The sequence below is a fragment of the Chiroxiphia lanceolata genome, chromosome 15, assembly GCF_009829145.1.
Source record: "Chiroxiphia lanceolata isolate bChiLan1 chromosome 15, bChiLan1.pri, whole genome shotgun sequence".
Classification (NCBI taxonomy): Eukaryota; Metazoa; Chordata; class Aves; order Passeriformes; family Pipridae; genus Chiroxiphia; species Chiroxiphia lanceolata.
In genome coordinates this window covers 604,748-624,883 of record NC_045651.1, presented here as the reverse complement: position 1 = coordinate 624,883, position 20,136 = coordinate 604,748, and the positions used below count along the sequence as shown (strand labels likewise).

At 44.8% G+C, this 20,136-nt stretch overlaps 1 protein-coding gene across 4 annotated transcripts; it reads right to left on the bottom strand.

Annotated features, from left to right (window-relative positions):
- Positions 1 to 30: 30 nt before the first annotated feature.
- On the bottom strand, positions 31 to 19,793 carry GABRP (gamma-aminobutyric acid type A receptor subunit pi). Of its 4 annotated transcripts, none has more exons than XM_032703298.1 (10): positions 19,424 to 19,793; positions 14,420 to 14,509; positions 12,964 to 13,076; positions 10,609 to 10,676; positions 8,060 to 8,277; positions 7,130 to 7,212; positions 4,836 to 4,973; positions 3,660 to 3,812; positions 2,957 to 3,150; positions 31 to 2,026 (listed from the first exon to the last, which is right to left on the bottom strand). In XM_032703298.1, the coding sequence occupies exons 1-10, from the start codon at positions 19,468 to 19,470 to the stop codon at positions 1,712 to 1,714; spliced, it is 1,419 nt and encodes a 472-aa protein (XP_032559189.1). In that variant the 5' UTR covers positions 19,471 to 19,793; the 3' UTR covers positions 31 to 1,711. The 4 variants fall into 4 exon arrangements, with proteins under 4 accessions (XP_032559189.1, XP_032559190.1, XP_032559191.1 ...); XM_032703299.1 differs by lacking the exon at positions 19,424 to 19,793 and adding an exon at positions 14,701 to 16,012; XM_032703301.1 differs by lacking the exon at positions 2,957 to 3,150 and having other exon boundaries at positions 1,899 to 2,026.
- Positions 19,794 to 20,136: the final 343 nt, after the last annotated feature.

Genomic DNA, 20,136 nt, shown 5'->3' with positions numbered 1-20,136 from the left:
TGATTTTTTTAATAGAGTATCTCTCTGGGGGGTTGTGTTCATATCACAAACATTCACTTTATTACATTTTATGGAATGGACTTTAAATGCCAGTATATACAAGACAACATTTCATTATTGGAGTTTGTGTTTATTCACTTGCCATTGTCAATCTGTTCCCCTTTGTTTTCTCGTGCTGCTTTTTGTAAAAGCTATGATTTATGAATATGAGGTTTAGATCCCTCACAATATAGCACAGTGAAGTGGTTCAATAAAAAGTTATTAAAGTAAAAAATCTATAGTTTTGCGTGCTCTGCCCACCTTGTAGAGGAACCCCCAATAAGAGATTCTTACACTAAGCAAACACTGTAATATAAGCTGCCTGCTGAGAGGCCTCACTCAGTCAGAACTGTGCTGAATGGCGGCCATTGCAGGCAATTCCAGTCCTGCGCACATAACTGCAGGATTACACCCTCCCAGTTACAAAAGTAGCATGGACCAAAAAAGGTCAGGGGGAAATCTGCCATAAAATGTCAATTTTATAACCAGGAAATAAAGACTTCCAGTAGCCTTAAGCTGCACAGTACCAAATGGCACATAACTGTGTGTGCACCACATTTAATTTATCTTTAAAAGAAAGCTCTGGATCCTGCTGACTGCAGGATAAACAAAGGTGACTTTGGGCAGTTTCCAGAGCCCACTTAGAATCTGAATTTCTGCAGAAAAGTAACACTTTTCCAGGCTAAAATAGAGAGTGAAAGGGTGATTTAGACTACCCTCCCTCAGCCCACACGTGTTTTTCACCCAGAAGTATTGACTTGCCACAGCTGCACAACCACATAAAAGAGGGGATGACAAATGGGCCACTCAAGCCTGCAGCTGGCAAGAAATGAGAACTGCTTATAACAGTGAAAGCTGAAGGAAGCACTCTCCAGGATGAAAAATAATGTGTGAGGAAGACATGGAAGGTGGTAGAATCTGTTCAACTGCAGCACAGCAGGAGGAGTATAAGAGACAGTTTACCAAACAATTTTGCTGCCTCTATTTTGTGTTCCCAAATCTCTGAAAAAATTTTGCTCACTACAAACAGCAAGCCCTCTGTCTGTCTGAGGGAGGGAGAACTTCAGCAAGTGAGGATTACCTCAATGAGTGACAGGCGTTAAAAGCAGAGGCACACCACAGCCAGCAGGACCAAAATCCCCGGCCTGGCACTGCGTGCCCCCGGGAAGCACCATGCACAGGAACGCTCCCGAGCACACAGCGTGCTGCTGCGCTCGGCTTCTCCCACTGCAACAGAGCAGCTACTGAGGAAGCAATCACAGTCCCTCTGTTATCTCTGGCAAACAAAGAATAACAGCTTTGTTTTTGTTTGTATAATCTTATACATTCTCTTGGAGATCTAAACTTGAAGGTTCTAACCTGCTCCAGGCTACCAAAACAATTTTGCCACCTGTAGTGCTCTGCCCCGTGCAGTCCTGCACACCCATCTCCAGCAGGTGAGATGCTGGAAGGAAACACAGGTACGAGTGACAGGGCCCAGCACAGCCACTCAGCTGAACAGGCTGCTGTCCAGAGTCAGTGTTGCATCTTGCACACCTCACACACTCTTCTGCTGGGTACCTGAGGACACAAGCATTTTGTCCACATTGAATTCACTGATGTTAGATACCTGGATACCCATTGGCTCAATTCCTTTCCTGCTGAAGTAAGAGGATGAAGCAACTAACTTCTACTAAAAATATAGATAATAAGCCCAATAAAACACATTGACCAGCATGAAAAACAAAGGGAAAAGCAATTTGGAGTAGTGGTCCACATTGCCGGGGTTCTGAATTGTGAAATAACCAATAATCCTGTGCATTTTGTTTCTCAAGACACATTTGATTTTCTCATGGCTTTTCGTAGTCAAATCACTGCAGTTAACATTATCACTGGAAATTTCAATGCTTGTGAAGCTGATTTTCTCTTTATAGCTGGTGATGGAATTGTTGAGGATGTTAGTGATGTTGACATCTTCCATTTCTTTAGTGATCTTATTTGCCGGCCCCTAGGAAACAAGAGTGCAGAGTTAGTTTTAGGATCCGTCTTCTCCTGCAGAGGAAGGAAATCATAAGGATATAGATAAAAGAGTGGTTGTATGTGGTCATCCACTCAAACACACCTTTCAGCTGCTCCCTATTTTTAGGAGGGCCTGAGGTCCCAGAGATGCCTGTGTTTCCACCACTGTATTTCTAGAGGTATTTTTATACCTTGAGCAAGTCTCACTCTGTCACTGAGCAACCCAGTGCAACCCAACATGCATCTCCTCCTGGACATCCATCTCTTCATGTCTACTCAGTAACTTAATGGCTGGGGAACACAGCATTGAAGTGGGAAACCTCTTCTCCCTCTCACAGGATTTGGGCCCTTGATGACTACTGGACTATGGTCATAGCTGACTTTTTAATTTCTCACACTAAGCAGAGCAGTTGAACAATGCACTCTCGCAATCCCCATGGAACATGGTGGGACTGATGTTTGGTAGTGTCTTCTGGGAAGGGAGGAAGAAGGGTTCATATTTCCTTTGTAAAAAAAGAGCAAAGTACCTTCCTAATCAGAGTTATTCCATAGGAGAACAAAGAGGTGTGTTATACTGGGTCTTCTCTGGCTGCATTTTGAAAGGAGCAGAGGTGCTTCATGCTCACATGAGCTCAGTTCAGGGCCACAGACCCAATTCCGGTGGCAGGCCAAAGTGCCTTCCTGAATGTGGTCTGATGAACCCAATATGACTGTCAGCTGAGGCTGCTGCTCAGAAGTCTGTCAGAGACACAGTGCTCTAGAGCTATTCATGTGCTTGCTGCACACAAAAATAAAGATTTAGTGCCATTTAGGAGAAGCCAGTGTTAATGTACCTGTAACAGGAAGACCATTTGTCTTATTCAGTTAATGGAGAACTAACTGCTGTCAATCCAAGATCTCTGGGTTTATCAAGCCTTACCTCTTGAGGTACTTTAGCTGCACACTTTTGTGATGAGCTGTAGTGAGCCACTGCATATTCCACAAGGGCACCAAAGATGAAGCTGAAGCAGATGCCAAGATAAACATCAATGGCCTTAATGAAACAGTTGGTTTTTGAAAGTGAACTTCGTGAGCCAATCATCAGAGTTGTCATGGAAAGCACTGTTGTAACTCCTTGGAAAGCAGAAAAAGAGATACCTTGTCTTGTGGACTCTTTGGAAAAGTCCTGGCCTACCCTTCTGCACATGTTGTTGCTCATATCACTTCTTACCAAATCCAAATCATCCATCACAGCAACTGAAATGCTTTTGCAGCACTAGCTACAAGTTTCACACAGGCTCTCCCTGCTCTTGACAACTTGGCTCCAATAAGCACTTGGCTCTCTTCTTTTTCTGGCTTTCTGTAAAAAATTCCCCCATCCTGCTCCTCCCAAAGCACACCACAAAGAATGTGTGCTCTGTCCTCTACTCTCTGCTGTGAATCTCCTGGGAGCCTTGGCAGGTGGGCACGTGTACCTGCCACAGCACATCCTCCATGCTAACCCAGCTCTGCCCCAAGCAACAGCAGAAGGTCAATAGACTATTTATCCCGGAGCAGAGAGCTCAAGAAAAGGACCATCTACCCAACCTTGAGAGGCTGCCCTGCCAGCTTAAGTCTTCTCAATTCCTCAGGCAATAACTCACCAATGCAGGTTCTTGCAGGCACTGAGTCCAATGTGATCCAAAAAGAAACCCAGGACAACATGACAAGCAGAGTGGAGGGCACATAGGTCTCCAAAATGAAGTAAAGTACATTTCTTCTTAGCTCAAACTGTAATATCAGACGTGGGTAACTGCCTGATCATGAAAGGAAGAAACTCAGTGAGCATGAGATTCCCAAGGACACCTGAAGTGAAACTGGAACAGCCCAGCACCAGCCCTTCAGCTGAGGGACCTCAGCAGAGCCACACCATGATTGTGGAGGAGGCATTGCTTCACCTCAGAGGGCTTGCTTTGCCAACACATCCCACACGAGAGGACACACAGCACTGACAGGGCAGGGACATCCAACAACGCAGGGTTTGCAGAGGGGTTCCTGGGCTTCAGCCCCGGTGGAAATATGTGACAGCAGTGCCTTAACTGGGAGCAGAGCAGGGCTGGTGCTGTCCCCTGCTCTCGCACACTCAGCTCAGCGCACTTTTCCCAACACTGCTTGGAAGGGGCATTGCCAAGTTCAGGCTCATCTGATGGCTGAGAAACAGGCAAAAGATTTGTCTCTCGATTTCAGCAGGCTCTGGCTCACATCCCAAAGCATCCCACTACCTTATCATCACAAGGAATTAGATGCCCTGTTTTCATTAGCAATTTGTGATCTTTGATAATGGTATCCTTTTCTGCTCAAAAAAATTCAGTCAATTTTTTAAAATCAATTTTTTGTAAATACTGACATAAGGGTTCTGGGGCTGGATCAGTAATGTTTTCAGGATATAGTTCTGCTGTTTAAACAATAGCTCCCTTTGAAACGTAGAAACAAAGTCTGTGTTGTTCATGGGCTGTGTACACAACAGAACAACAAAACATTGTTATTTTTAAAACCTAGTAATTCTGAGGAAGTTTTGCCCCCCTTTCACAGTGTCTGTGATTGGAGAGAAGAGTATTTACACTGCTAATGAAAAAGACATTGAATTCTGATGTACAAAGAGATGTTATTCCATCATGATAGAATTGTAATTTACAATCGAAAGTATATTTTAAAAATTAATTTTACTCGCAGTTACTGTAACTTTATAGAAAGAAGGGAGAAGGTTTCTTCAGGTATGTGTGGAGATGGGATGGGAAATACCCAAGAACTTTCCTTGCCTTTTTCTTTCACAAATTTACCTGTCTCCTGCTGTGACTTGGAGACCAGGGTGTAGTAACGCTCCACCGTGTACTGGGAGAGCCGCAGCTGCTCCATGCCATGGACAGAGTCGTTTCCTCTCAGCCATGTGAAGGTGACATCATTTTCATCATAGCCCCCTAAGGAGAACACAGAGACCTGTCTGACTGTGGTTTAGCCATTACAGCTTGGCTGCTGCCCTGCTCTGAGCCCTGAGGGGGAACAGAGCCACAGTCCAGGCACTGCAGGCTGGACAAAGGCCCTCTGAGCTGTCAGACCACGGGTGGACCTTGGCTGTGCTTTCATTGCTGCACTTTGTCTGCTGGTCCAGATTTCAACAGGAACACGTGCCTCTGGGAATGACACACAACATGCAAGCCTGCAGAGAGTCTATTTCAATCCTTTACATGGGGTATTTCTGATTTAAAGATAATCAATTGCTGTCATGCACAGCTTGATTACATGCAGCAGGATTAAACACTGCAGCAAGTAAGCCTCAAATGTAGTCTCTTCAGTCTGAGAGCAGGAGATAAACAGTGCTTAAAAATAGAGAATTCAGATCCCACTGAGTCCCTTACCAAGGAGCAGAAGCACATTTCACTGAATCACCTATTCAAGTGCCTAAAAATAGGAGAAAATGCATTTTCAGTCAGTCAGAAGCTTAGAACTGAGACTGCTACATGGTTATGAACTAGGTTCCTCTGACTGGATACGCATTGCCCAGAAAACTTGCTCATAAAGGCAACTGTTTCTACAAATCATTCCTCCTATCCCCAAAGGCATTAAGTTACTGAGGACAAATAAATGCCCATGACATTTAAGTAACACCAAATTCCTGCCTCCAAAGAAGTGTGACTCCGTATATGCCACCCGAGTAAGTGCTTCCAGGAATGTAAGTGATGGCATAACCTCAGGTTGGACTGAGGGATACCTCAGTCTGAGAGATAAAGCTTGTACTGAATCACTAGCCTGCCATTCTCTTCAAAAATTTCACTTAATTTAGAAAACAACCCCATCAGTCTCACTGATGTAATTATTTTATTTTATTTGAGACCATGCGTAAGGACACTGTGATTCTGGTAACAACCCGTTCGTCCTGGTAGGAGGAATCAGATGCAGTTGCAGCTCTGTTTTCATCTAACTGTGTTTTCTTATTAGACACAAATTACCGGAGCTTGAGCGAGATAAACTCCTAAATTAGGTGTCCAGAGTATGAATCCCTGAGTAGAATCCTAAGCATATGACTTTTCTAAGTTTCTAAGTGGTTTTATAAATTGTAGTTACTGAGGAAAATTTTATAATAAATGATAGATTGTTGTTAATTCATCTGGCATATATTTAAATAGCATTATTTCTGGGCACTTATCCTAATGAAATCTCCAGTGGGCAATGTGTATGTAATTTCATTGGAATTATACAGCAACTCAACATGATGTAGGACCCAATCACTTTTAAACCAGGCCCAAACAAGCTCCGCTTTAGCAGAAGAGGCCAATCATTATTATTTCAAGAGCTGTGCTTTGTAATAACGCTAACCATGGTGAACTAATATGATTTTAATGTGAAAATAATATGTGCTTCCCTAGGTGCTTCATGCTGCAACCCCAGACGTTAAAATGCTGATGTTTTCAGTGCTGAGATGTTTGGTTTTGTGCCATCAAGCAGGAGATGAAGCCTGCTCATTGTGGAGCTTCACAGCACACAGCAGCACTGAGCTGGCTGAGCTCTGGGCTAACAACACTGGAGTGGTCTAAATTTTCCTGGAGCCTTTCTCAGCCAGCATTGCCATAGACGAACTTTTAATCTCATTGAGAGCAGAACTCACTGACAATTCCTTTTCTTGAGACTTCCCAGTCAGAGACTCTTCTGTTGACAAGGGTACTAGATACCTAAAAATGTGAGAGGTTGTTACTTGCCATACCCCATCCCATGCACTTACCCCACAAGTTAGTTTTGAAGAAGCTATGTGTTCAAAAGGTACCAAATTTGGAAAACCAGCCAATATTACTTCAACTTTTCTATCCAAAATTGAAATATCTGCATTTCAATATAAATATTCATTATTATCACTCTTTTTGCATAGTCTGCACAGTGACAGAAATTCTCTGGATTTTGGATTTTAACACAAACATTTGAAAATTGATGATGCAAAAGTTGTTTTCTTTTGGACATTAGTATCTGCAAGACTGAAAGTCTACTCCAGAAAGCCACTGCACTGAATCCAAATATTCAAGATATGTAGTTATTTATGAATAAACAAATTTAAAGTTAGAGTTTTCTAGAATGTTACACTTACAGCTTTCCAGCTGCAGTCTGCATGTTTGTGTGTCCATAGGATATTTTGACAGGTCCATGTTACAGGCAACAGTAGTAGTGATTCTGTAGGAGGAGAAAGAACTCTGAAAGTTGCAATAAAAGCATGTAATGAAATACCTGTTTTACATAACAAACTGGATGACAAAGACTCTGCTCTGTCATTAGGCCTATGAAATGAATTAATTTAGAACCCTCCTTAAGAGCATGTGCTCTCTGCAACCACCCTGATGAATATATAACCCAAGCAGGAATTTTGCTTTGCTCTGGTGGGAGATTTGGTGTAGATTCACATTTTTTTCCAGTGCTACAGCTTGCACATCTGAAGAAGTCACCACTTGTGACGTGAAGGCACGTTAATGAACGGCACACATATTCTGGCTTGCTCTGATGGGGAGGTAAATGAGTTTTACTTTGCAGTTGAGGTAACTGGGACCTAGTTACTGTGAGTAAGGAGACAGAGCACTGTAGGAACTGCCAACACAACCACAGAGCACATTCCTGCAGTACACAGACATATACAGTTTTTGGTAAAAAACAGAAGTCATTGCTACATGGCACTGGATAAACAAACAGGTTTCCACTATCAGTTAAACTTTCACTGTTATGATGTCCTCTTTCCATTCCTCCGCTGTCTCCACCTGACTCGACTTTTCTTGGGTGACACCGAAACTTGTGAGCTTTCTGAGTGGGCACAATGTGCAGGACACAGCATATACCATGATGAGAAATCCTGATCCTTGACCGGCATTTGCAGGAGGCCAGAACAGGGGGAAATGCATTGGAAGAGTATGGTCACAGTAGGCTCATTGACCCTAAGCTCCTGACCCGTGACAGCTGGTATCTGCTGCTGTCCAGTGTAATTCTGGGAATATATTCTGACCCCTCAGCCCCAAAGCAAAGGGTGACTCACCTCAAGGCATACAAGATGGTGCCATTAGAGAACAGCCTGATGAGACGGTTGCCCACGGTGACGTCGTGCAGGAAGGACCTTTTGGACTCCACGACGTAGGTGTCTGGCACCCAGAGCAGCTCCGCCAGGCGAGCATCCAGCGTGAAGCTCCTGTTGCCATGGAAGACCAGCCGGGGGTCTGTCCAGCGCTGCCGCAGGGATATGGTAGCTGTGTAATCCTGGGAAAGAGAGGAGAGCCTGTGAGGATGCATGTCCAGAACCTGCACAGCACAGCCACGGGCATGCCACGTGTGACAAGAGACATGGCACGCATTTGTTTAACCTGCCACAGCCAAACTTCAATGAAGCCTCAAGCTTTATTTTCAGCATAGTTTTATTTATTCAGTAATATTTTTAATATACTATATTCTAAGGTATGGTGTTTGAGGACTAAAGATTATACTTACAGTGCTTTTTTTAAAATAATGAGCAATTACTGTGACTGATATTTTTTTGTGTTCATTGTGCAGGTAAGAAAACATATGGGAAACACACACTTGAGGCCACCCAGTAAGTCATTGACATTACAGATGAGTCATTGTCTAGAGCTGGGAAATTCCACACACAGTATAAATATGATCGTGAAAGACACATTGGCACTGGAGGAAAAAAGGTAAGTGAATCCAACCTGTTACTTCACTGAGGCCTTAAAAAAGCCCCAAACAAAGAAAAAAACTAAACTGGTACCTTTTCTTTTAATAGGAGTTTTGAATCTAAGGACACTGGGATTAACTTGTGTTTAGCCTGCCAAAATCGACCTGCAGTGGCTGGAGCATTTTCACAGAGCCCCAGCAGAAAAGAATAAGCAGTACTCACTCAGCCCTGAAGCCAATGCTTTGCTGAGCCTTCTGGACACACACAGGCACTACTGGACTATTTCACTTCCATCCTTACAGTCCAAGTACATGCAACCAGTAATGCCTTTTATTTTCAGAACATCTCTGTCACAGACGGACTGGCACTGGCAGTTGTGTTAACAGCCTGAAGTCACTGTTTCACCACAGAAATGCTGCCTGGCTTTGGAAGATCAAGTAGTTCTGCTTCATTCCATTTCTAGTTTTTAAAATGCTCTAAGGAATTAAGGAATATCAGTGTTAGCTTTTGCAGCTTTTAAAATTTCGCTCTTGGCCTGTGATGGAGTAAAAAAAAAATCAAAGCCTTGTTATGGCTTTCAGTGCAGTGAGTTATAGTAGTGACAAAAGTGAAGAATCCTGGTTGATTTTCCAGTTTTGAGCAAGACACAGAGTGAGCCTCTGCAATATTTTCCATATGGTCAAAGAAATTTAGATGGATCATCCAGAAAAACTCCAGAACATGATCTATTTTACAAGGCACTTCAATTAAGTGAGAAGTTTGTGAATAATTGATTTTGTTGGTTCTGCTCCTTCCCCAAAATGAATACCTTTATCAAAGTTGAAATATTTTATTTAGTGAACTTGTTTAATTTATTGGAAGGAGGCAGAAAAAGTGGTGGTAGTCTTGAAAATGCAGAAATTAAGTGTCGACATTTTTCCTGAATGACCTTCTAACTGTTTGGACTGAAATTATTTGCTGAATTTACCCAAGTTGCCTATGATTTTGGCCAACCCGAAACAGGAGCTTTCAGTGATCAGTGTTTGAAATCCAGCTATTATCAGAAGCGAGGACCCCTGGTGATCTAGTGATCTAGGATGCAGCACTCTCACCGCCACAGCCCGGGTTCGATTCCCGGTCAGGGAAACTCCCCCAGGCAGATGGAGCTCGTCAGCCCTGTAAGGCCATCCATCCAGGAGAAGGTCACTCTAAACAAACCTATGTCCTGAGGACGTCACTGCCACCGTCCAAGCTCGCTCGGCCCCAGCAGATGAACCTTAGGATTAAAGGGTGGGCTCAGCTCAGTGCATACTGTGTCTCACCTAAAAAAAAATCCACTGCGCAGGCTGGAAGGGTAAAGACCTTTCCCAAATCTTTGCTCGCAAAGACTGGCCATGAATGAATTATCAGAAGCAGAATGTACCAGACTCACCAGTGATGGGAAGATTTAAGAGATGTTTGGGGTTTTTTTTCTTTCCTTGGGAAGGCCAGTCCTTTGAGCCTCAAACTGTGTCTCAGCTCAAAGCCTTACTTCTCCTCCTTGAGAAGAAACCTGTCTGGGATTTCAGTCAGTGCCAGCACGTCCAACAGAGCCCATCCCTGTCTCACACAAAGGGCTCCTACATGGAGGAAAGGTAAGGGAGAGGAAATGCCACACAGTATTGATTTTTTCCATTCCCAAGGGGCCTGATTTCCACGAGGTGCTGAATTTTTGACCAGTAGGACCTTTGGAGCCACTTCTATTTACTTGCAAGCCCACATTACTACGGCATCTACACAGTCTGCAGTCATAGATGAGCCCTGTTTTCATCACACCTCTGAAAGTGGTCAATAGCCCAGAACAGCAAAGTAGCTTCAAGTGACCATTTCTGTGGTCACAGAATACATGCCAAGTCTCTCAGGCTCTTATCTCATAAAATAAAAATTCTTTCACTTACCATGTTGCTCTCGGATACACTGGAAATACTTGCAATGTCCAGACTCATTGCAATTTGAACAGGTTCTCCTGTGGAGGGAAAGAAGTGCCTCAGCAGAGAGAAGGGAAGTTTGAAGGGCACAGTAAAGCCACTCAGGATGCTGTGCAGCGTGGGCACTGCCCCCAGCCTCACACGCTGTCCCTAAAACCACAGAGGGCCAAAGGCTCGCAAATTACATGATCCAAAATGCAGTTGTCACTTTCAGGGAGCTGGAGTTCTCTTCTGGTGCTGGTAGCAGAGGGCAAATACCCACCAGCACCATCTGTGAAGCTGAGTAGTTTGGATCAGCAGCATTTCAGTGGCATTTGTGGGTGGCTGGGCAGACAGGGCCACTGTCCCTTGCTTCCCAGCCTCCCCCCCCCCACCTCCCCGGAGCGGCCCGGCCGGTAACTCCGCACAGGGCACTGCTCGCAGCTCTGCCCACGCACGGCAGCGATGGACAGTCCCGGTGCTCCGGGAGGCAGGAATGCACTGCTTCCGGGGAACAAACCGCAAGTACAACAGCCTTTGCCTCTTGTTAGTTACTACCCGACCGTTCTAATTGCAAACCAACTTTCAGCACTCGCCCTGGATCTGGGGAGTGCTGACACCAACTGCGGAGATCCACCGCGAGAGGGCAGCACCGCCCGGGAACGGCCGGGAGCGGCCCGGGAGCGACCGGGAATCTCCGGGAACGACCGGGAATCTCCGGGAACGACCGGGAATCTCCGGGAACGACCGGGAATCTCCGGCAACGACCGGGAATCTCCGGGAACGGCCGGGAATCTCCAGCAACGACTGGGAATCTCCGGGAACGGCCGGGAATCTCCGGCAACGACTGGGAATCTCCGGGAACGGCCGGGAATCGCCGGGAACGCCCCGGGAAGCAGCCGGGAACGGCCCGGGCACCGCCGGGAAGGGCCCGGAGCCAGCAGCGGCCCTGCAGAGGGAAATGCTGTACCAGCGCAGAGACACAAACTGTGCATTAGGTTGTGCCTGGTTTGTCCGATCTCCGGGACGAATGTGGGGCTCCAAGCAGGGCTTTCCAAGACATGCCTCTGCCTAAGTGGCGATACAGCAATGCCTTGGGATTGCTAAAACTCAGTTTCATCATTTAAGTGACACTTAGGAATGTCCAAGGGTCACAATTTCTAAATCGTTTTCCAGGTGGTTTTGTCTTTGTTTGTTTGTTTTATTTGTTTTAAGCTGTTACAAAATAAGTTTCATTTGCAAAGGATGTATTTTTTTAATGTAGGTGTCATTCATGCCCTCTGTCTATTTGGACTCTTGAAGCCCAATCCAGTTACTGACCACGGGTTCAATCTGTGAGGACTCGGGCCTCTGGAGGAGGTGACACCAGAGTCCTGATCATTTTTGTACAACATCTGCCATAGATGCAGCTGATCTCCGTTTCATCATGGAGAAGCATCTCTTCACTGGTGTGACGAGAGTTGGAGGAGCTTTACTAGTCAGTCATGATGTCAGATGTTCCAGGCATAACAAGACAGCAAATTCTGTATTGTCACAGAAATTTATTACCATGGTCAGAAAATGGAAGAAGCTCAGTAGCAGCAGGTCAGTCTACAATGGGAAACATCCAAAGCCTTGTGAAAGTCAATGGGAAATTTTTCTGTCAAGCAGAGTTTCATTAATGGGTTCTGGCAGAAAAACAAAATTAATAGAAATAAAAAATGGTCATAGCTGTTTTTTAAACTTTCATTGATAGTTTTCAGATGCCGAATGTCATTCTGAGAAACCTTTTACTCTGTGTGATTACAGCACTCATCTGGAAAGTGGGAGACCTGACACCAAATTTGGTCAAGAGCCTCAAGTTCCTAAATGCCTACCTGCTCCTGACTGCCCGGTCTCACCAGGGTTTAAAGCACATTTGTGTCTCAGTGGAAAGAGAAGGTGTGTCAAAAGTCAATATTCCTGGCAAGAAGAGTGCCTTCGTTCCTCTATAGCTGCAATCTACTAAATAGCTGTACATGAACATCTGTAAAGCAGAAAATCAAAGACTCAGGCTCTAAACAAAAGCTTGTACAGTTAGAGCGGAATTTAGTTACTTGGTCAGGTCTTTCCTAGAGATGTTGAAGTTTATAAATTCCCTGCTCTCAGCCTCAGAGATGGACATGTTCTCAAGGCCCACACATACATGCACCAGGTATTCAAGACAACAGTGGATGCACAGGAAGGAAGGGCAGCCCTGGCCACCACCTAATTTGAAAGAAACACAACCTTTCAAACTGCAGCATTCTAAAACAAGTTTAAAGCATCCCCTCCACCTGAGCCTTACAGGCTGTTCTTGAAATGCTCACATGCGTGGAGCCAACGTACCACCAAAGTAGGGCCGGAGGTATTTGTTGTATCCCATGGTGAGGTTCTCAAATCCAGGAAGGGATGTTGTGTCGCTGCTGTGCAAGCTGGATACGTGACCCAGGGAGCACCTCCTGGGGACACAAATACGTACTGTGACACATGGGCTGGGCACATCTGGTGTGCAGCTGCAGCTGTATTTCCAGCTTGTGCTCAAACAAGCAAACTGCATAAAATAGTTATTAAAAACAAGTAGATAATTGAAATTACAAGCACTTGCTCACATTGCTATCTTGGCTGTATAATTAGCACCTTGAAGAGGTGGGAAAATGGCAAATTGCCTCCACTGATAGCTACAGGTTCTACACACAGTCAGTACCTTAAGGACCTTCCTAAAATATCACAGAGATATCAAGCAAAGTCTATAGATCACAAGTTTTAACAATAACCCCCAATTTCCCCTTCCCACTCCTTCTCATACCGTCTATATAAGGAACATGCATTTCTTTTTCCTTCCTGCTTAGGACAACCTGAGACAAATCTTACTGCCCAACCGCTCTTCCTCCCTAATCTCTAGTCTCCTAAAGAGGCTTCATCCTCAGATGTGAATGTCAGGCAGCTCCACACAGCTACTGCCAGGAGTAACACTGGGAGAGGAAAGGTGGAGCACTGTGCACTTCAGAGACACCCCCAGAGCTTTGAGGGCAGAACCGCCCCAGCTGCGTCCACCTGAGTGTCCAAACTGACCCTTTGTGACTGGACAATGGAGCCAGGAGCTGGCACTGTCAGGCTGACAGATCTGTACTATCATACAGACAGCAAGAGACATGGGGGCTTTGGACTGTACAAGGTGACTTTTCTGGTGCAATGTCCCCAGGTGCTCTCGTGCTCACTTGAGGAAAGCGTCACTGAGTGAATCCTTAGGAGTTTGTCATTGCTTTGGGCAGGGCAGAAGGAGGTGGGAGGCAGAGCCTCTGCCACTCCCAGTCTCAGGACCCCTGCTCTGGGCAGGAAGCAGCCATGGACTTACAGCTCTTACCAATGTTTTTTCCTCTGCTCCCTTCAAAGCTGGGTTAATAGGCCTTGTGGCTGCAGGTTCTAAGGCCATACAGGACCTCACAGCAGAACTGAACCAGTTTTTGCACATTATATACACAAAGAATTAAAGAAATTTGGGACTTGTAGGTCCAAGGATGGTAATAACAGAGTTGGGAGCCCTGGTGGGGTGGCATTTCCAGCAAAAACCTACAAACTGTGCTCTGGTTTTGAACAGGAAATCAGGGGTTGCACTAGTAATGGACATATTGTGGTTTAGGGACCTGTGCAGGTTGCTCTTTTCTATGCCACATCCCTTACTGCACCCAGCTTCCTTTGGATGGGCTGGATAACTGGAAGCATAGTTTCCTTTTGACCCGCATTACTTATGTGAAACATATTTCAAATTTTCCCTGTGAAACAAAACAAACCTTCCACTTACCTTTGGGTTGGAAGGAAAAGACACAGACCGAAGAAGGAAAAATATTTGCAGAACATCTCTAGAGATTGTTCCTGTAGTTGCTCTGCTTGTCTGTGAAGCAGAAAAGAAAGGCAAAGTTTTGTGGTTTAAGAAAAACTATTTTAAGGGAAGGGGACGGGGAAAATAAATGCTGCACTGTCAGAACCATCACTGTGTGATGTTTAACATTCCTGATACACAGTGGTTCCTGCCCTTCTTCCTGGCTAGTGTAATTTTTCAGCACATTCTGTCCTAATACTTACCACATAAAACACCCTGGTGACAACTCAGGTCCTGAATTCCTTGATAAATTTTAGCTCCTCTTCTATCAGTATGGGATGGCCATTAGATGATATTGAGAATGGCACCACGGGAAGGGATTTATTAAGTAGGAAAATGTTGGGGTAGTTCCCAGAGCAGTCAGACTCTGAAGGCCAGGTGAAATCCTGCCCACAGATGACAGTTTCAGTATGTTTTAGTCCCAGGCTCCACTAACCAGCTACACAGAAGTGCTGTAACTCTGTGCTTCATTAACTTGTACCTGGGATGTACCATGCTATTAACAGTAATGCTGCCAAGTCACTCAGCCTGCAGTACAGCATGACATCATTTCACTTTAAATGGGTTTCGTTGACTTTTCTGGGAGTGGAACCAAGTCTTGGCTTCTGGCCTGAGATTCCATGGGCTCATGCTGGCCTTGAAGCAGGTGGCACAGTGGGCAGCTCTGAGCTGTGTACTGCTCCACTGTGATTTTTTGCTCCCAGCTTGAAGTGCTGCTCCAATCACACACCTTTCTTTCAGGGCCTCTCTCATTACACAGGGCAATTAGGGCCTCAGCTTCCAACCTGGCTGCTCTGTAATAACCCAAATATCAGGAATTTTCTGCTTGCGTTATATTCTTCCTGTGGTAACTCTCCACAGCCCAGAGGACACTGTCTCCTCAGCTGGAGGCATGGCTCTGGTGCTCTGGTGCTGTGTCACAGGACAGCTGAGCTCCAGACAATAACAACATTGACCATACAGAGCCAGTAAAACCCCTGAACATTCAAGCACCAAAATGCGGGGCATCCCAGTAGAGAAAGGATGTTTTTTCAAAACAAACAAAATACGCTCTAATACTTGTCCAGCATCTGAATTCCTAACAAGGCTTTGCACTTTTAGGCCATTCTTTGAACATGGTATTCAGGTGTTTCCAGATGCTATCGAGTGCTCCTCATTATAATGTGATGATGCAGGGCTAGAGAGAGAATTATTTACCCACTCGCAGCAATGTCAGATCACAATTTTGATGGAAAAGAGGGAGGATTAGTCCAGGTAGTTTAAAGAAGAATTTCTAAAAAGAAGTTAATTTTACAAATTAGACTTTAGTTGAAAGTATGAGAATTCATGACCTTCAGCAGAGGAACCCCTCATGAACATCCCTCATGACCACCTGTTTTGCACAGGATGATGGTAAAGATAATAAATACATCAAAGACTATGAGGCAGGGAAAGGGAGATCTGTAGGTACTGAAGAGAGCTAAATACTGGGCATGCCAAAATGCTCCTGGGCAAGAAAAAAGTGACACCAGTGTCTAGAACTGAATAGAACCACAGCATTTCTTCACTACTCAGTATATTGGTTAATACAATGGCAATTCTGCTTTTATAGGACAGGAGATTTCATCAGAGATTACCAGTACAATATACTGTGAAGAAATTAAAATGTGTTGTGTATTTATGTCTCTCTCTGTCCAAAAAAGGATTTAATTCTAATAGAAAAACATACCTTTAAGTACAGTTTAATCTAGACATTTGTGTCTGGCCAGTGAAAGCATGGCCCAGGCAATACAGAAGAGCAGTACTCGTGAAGGCAGTACCAGTACTACTGGTGCCAAGGCTGCTTCCAATGCCAAAGTTATAGAATAGTTAATAATTATGTAGACTCAGAACGAAAACCCTGAGAATATAATAACTTGCCCACTCAGCTCTGTATTCTCCCTACTGGCTGTGAAAATCGTGCAAAGAGGCAAGTCTTGAAGCAAACTAGATCCAGTTCGAGTCCTCTGTGGAAGCCTGTGTCTGCTTCCAGAGAATTTCCTGAAACAAAGCTTCGTTACACCACCTAACAGCAGCAGTATGCATCTGCCACTACACCTCAGACTGTGCTTCCTTAATCCTGCTCTATTCCTCTGTCTTTGAAGGGGTGGTAGGAGTGAAAACAAAAAAAGGAGGAAAAATCACTAGCAGCATCAATAATTCTGTTTATAGAGAATGGGGTGGGAGGTAAGAGAGATGTGCAGGCTCACCTGATGGGGCCTGAAGTGCTCCCCAGGCTCCCGTGCCCCACTGCCAGTGTAACCCACAGTGGCAGCTCCTTCACAGCCATAAGGGCCTGTCCAGGGAGCCCTGCCTCACCTCCCACCTGCCATCCCTGCCCCTGCACAGAGCAGCACATTGGCATATTCTCCGATTTTCCACTGGCTGGTGACATCCCAGTGCCAGGCAAAGGGAGCATTTATGAGAAGCTAAAATACCACCCTGAAAACCAAACCCATATGAGCTGTTTACTAGGCTTGAGATCATAATTCACAAGGTCAAACATTAGTGGAGCCAGATTGCTCTGATTGCAGAATGTGCAGCACAGGCAGCGTGCGTCTCAGAGTAAAGCCTGGATGGGAGAGAAAGAGAAAACAAATACTGAAATAAAACCAGATTGCATTTAATTTGCCCATTTAGGTGATGCCTTTATTTATTACAAAATGTTAAGATTTTCATGCTGAACTCAGGCACAATTTGTCTGTTCTATTTCCCTCGTAGGGAAATTATTTTACTGGGAGCGAAAGCTGTGCAGGGAACCCTCAGGCTGTGCGTGCCATGGGCACGGGTCACGGGCACAGAGGGGGTGGGCAGCCCATGGACAGCCTGTCCCTCAGCACAGCCCTGCAGGCCCCGGGACACCCTCGTTCCTGAAATGCAGCCTGCCTGAACCAAACCAGTGAGACCACAGCCAGAAATGTCAGGCAACCACTTTCACTGGAGTGTTTTCACAGGTGCTTTGATTCCCAGGACAAGGTTTGTCAGTCATCACTTGGGGACACTTGTTTTCACCCCAGACGTGGAGCTGGGCATTGTTTGGCTGTGCCAAGGCTCTGTGCCAGAGCAGCAGCACAGCCCTGGCTGCCTGATGGCTGCCCTGCCCTGCCCTGTGCTGTGCTGAGCTTACTTTGGCCACTGACATGAACGTAATAATTGCCACATAAAATTACAAAATGATGGGGGAGGCACAAAGCATCACACACTCTGGAATCAGACTTCCCTGGCTTTGCCAAAACGTCACTTCCAGCTCAAAATATTTGTTTGTCTAGAAGAGGTTTTGAGTGATTTAAGAGAGATATAATGTCTCTCTTTTTTTTAAAGTTTCTTTTTTTCAGGCTGGACAAGGCAACTGTGAGCAGTTGTCTGATCCTAAAAGACAACTGCTTTGGGAAAGTGCATGGGCAGAGGATTTTGTAAGGAAAGGTTCGGCATGACAGCTGCTGTGAAAGATCAGGTATACTGATATTATGAGAGCTGTTCAAATTTTAACTTTTGACCCCACAAATCACGAGATCAGCTGAAAATTAAAGTCTTTAAAATGATCTGGCCTCTTAATTTCTGCAATTTTAAACTTTAATTTGAAATACTTTTTCTTTAAACTTTAAAGCTTGTTCTTCCAAGAAAAAAGAATAATTACTATCTTTTTAAATTTCTGAATGCTGAATATTTATTTTGGCAGGCCAGAAGAAAATCCAAATCAACTACAAGGAAGAGAATTGAATTAACAGGAAAAAATTTTTGCATCTTTTGATGCAAGCACTCTTACTGGGAACGTTAGTTATTTTACACTAAAATAAATTCAGAAAAAACAAATCCCATTATTACAGAACTGAAGAGCTGGTGGGATCCTGTCACATATCAACAGATATGTGAGGTCAGCCCTTGGCTGGTCAGAACAAAAGGGAACATTAGAAGCTGGGGGAGGTAAAGGGAGTGGGAGAACCTGGAAACTTGGAAACCCACAGGCTGGTAACACTGAGACTGTTTCTGGTTTTTACTTTCAAAAATCTCTTTTCATGCCTATAATATTTTCTGACTAAAACAAGATATTGAGAAAAGACTTCCAGTGTGTGAAATAAGAGAAGGTAAACCAAAGCACATAATTTGGGGTTGAAAGGAATGTCTCATATTGACTGAAGTCTTACATGCATTTGTATTCTGTCAAAACCTCAGAAAGTTTCTGCTTTGGTTGGACACTTTTTCTGTCCTGCTGGTTTCCCTGTCTGGGAAAATATAAACTCAACCAGGTTGTCTAATAACTTGACCAATACTAGAAGATCATTATTTGGCCAATTTTTGCCTGGAAGAGCAGGAGGTGTGTTCCGGAGCAGACACTGTGGCAGCCCAGGCCCCAGCAAGGCAGGTGCTGGCTGTGGCAGGGGGACCCCAGTGCTGAGACCTGGCTGCCCAGGGACAGGCACCAACTGCTTTATTCTGCTATTTGCTTTTTGTCAGTAGACCTGAGTGGTTATCTGGAATCATGGACAATTAAAAAGGCGACTTCGTAGTACTTGCAGAAATCCTTCAAGACCCTGTGTGAACTTTTGTTCTTGGTAAAAAATAGATTCTTTCCATCTATGTCACTGCCATTACATCACATGAAAAATGACCTCTCCGTTCTAGGAGCAGCAGGCACAGCTGAGGTGAGCCCTGCCTTGTTTGGGCACAGCTGAGGTGACCTGTGCTGTGTTTGGGCACAGCTGAGGTGAGCCCTGCCGTTTTTGGGCACAGCTGGGGTGACCCTGCTGTGTTTGGGCCCCGCTGACCTCAGCGCTGTGCAGGACTGGCTGGCAGGTCACAGGAGCAGCACCTGCCCCCACAGGCCATTGGCCCCCCAGAGATGTTCCAGGCTCTGTGGGACAAACACCAGGTCACTTGCAGATACAGAGCCCATTCCTTGTTTCATACCTGCTGGTATCTTTAGTGGTATGTGCATTCACATCCATACCCTTCATACATAATATGGGAGAGGGGAGACCCTGGCCTGTTATTTATGACATCCCATAAACCACATGCCTGATTCCCCTCTTATTTATGCCAGTAAAAGTCAGAAGCAATTCCAACATACATGGGTTTACATAGAACTAGATTCAGTGCCTATGTAAGAATGTTGAAACCAGGCCTGGCTAATGCATTTATGTTTTCAAGATATAAACTCTCATTCTTCAAGCTGCTCACAGGAAGTGGCAGTTTGTGCTCACATCTGCTCCTCCAACATAGTACACAGGCCTGCTGCAGCTTGCAGGCCTGAACTCCTTAAATACACACAGAAAGTCTTAAATTCTATATAAAAATGAAGATTTGTGAGATTTACTTACATGAAATAAATTCTTCCTTCAAAATGTCAAGTTTGGCTTCTGTTTGGTCAATTTGTTCAATTTGAAAAAATACAATGTACATAACATTTATACATAATTACAATTTTATACAGAAATCTGCAATGCTACAGGCAGTTCTTTTTCGCCTGCTCTAGATAACTTAACTCCAGGTCTAATCCAAACTTGCCTGCAGTTGTCACTCTCCCGTGGCTGCAGATCCCCAAGCTCAGTCACGATGGGCTGTGCCTTCAAGTTCAGTCAGCTGGCAAACCTGCCCCTCAGTGCAGGCAGGGATCCAGGCCT

Excerpts from the sequence above, each read along its gene's own strand:
- GABRP (XM_032703298.1), bottom strand. The coding sequence starts at position 19,470 with ATGAAGGGTATGGATGTGAATGCACATACCACTAAAGATACCAGCAG. Across the intron at positions 13,077-14,419 it reads CTTTTCCTTCCAACCCAAAG|GAGGTGCTCCCTGGGTCACG; the intron begins GTAAGTGGAAGG and ends TTGTGTCCCCAG. Across the intron at positions 3,151-3,659 it reads GCCTGCAAGAACCTGCATTG|GAGTTACAACAGTGCTTTCC; the intron begins GTGAGTTATTGC and ends CTGCTTTCCAAG.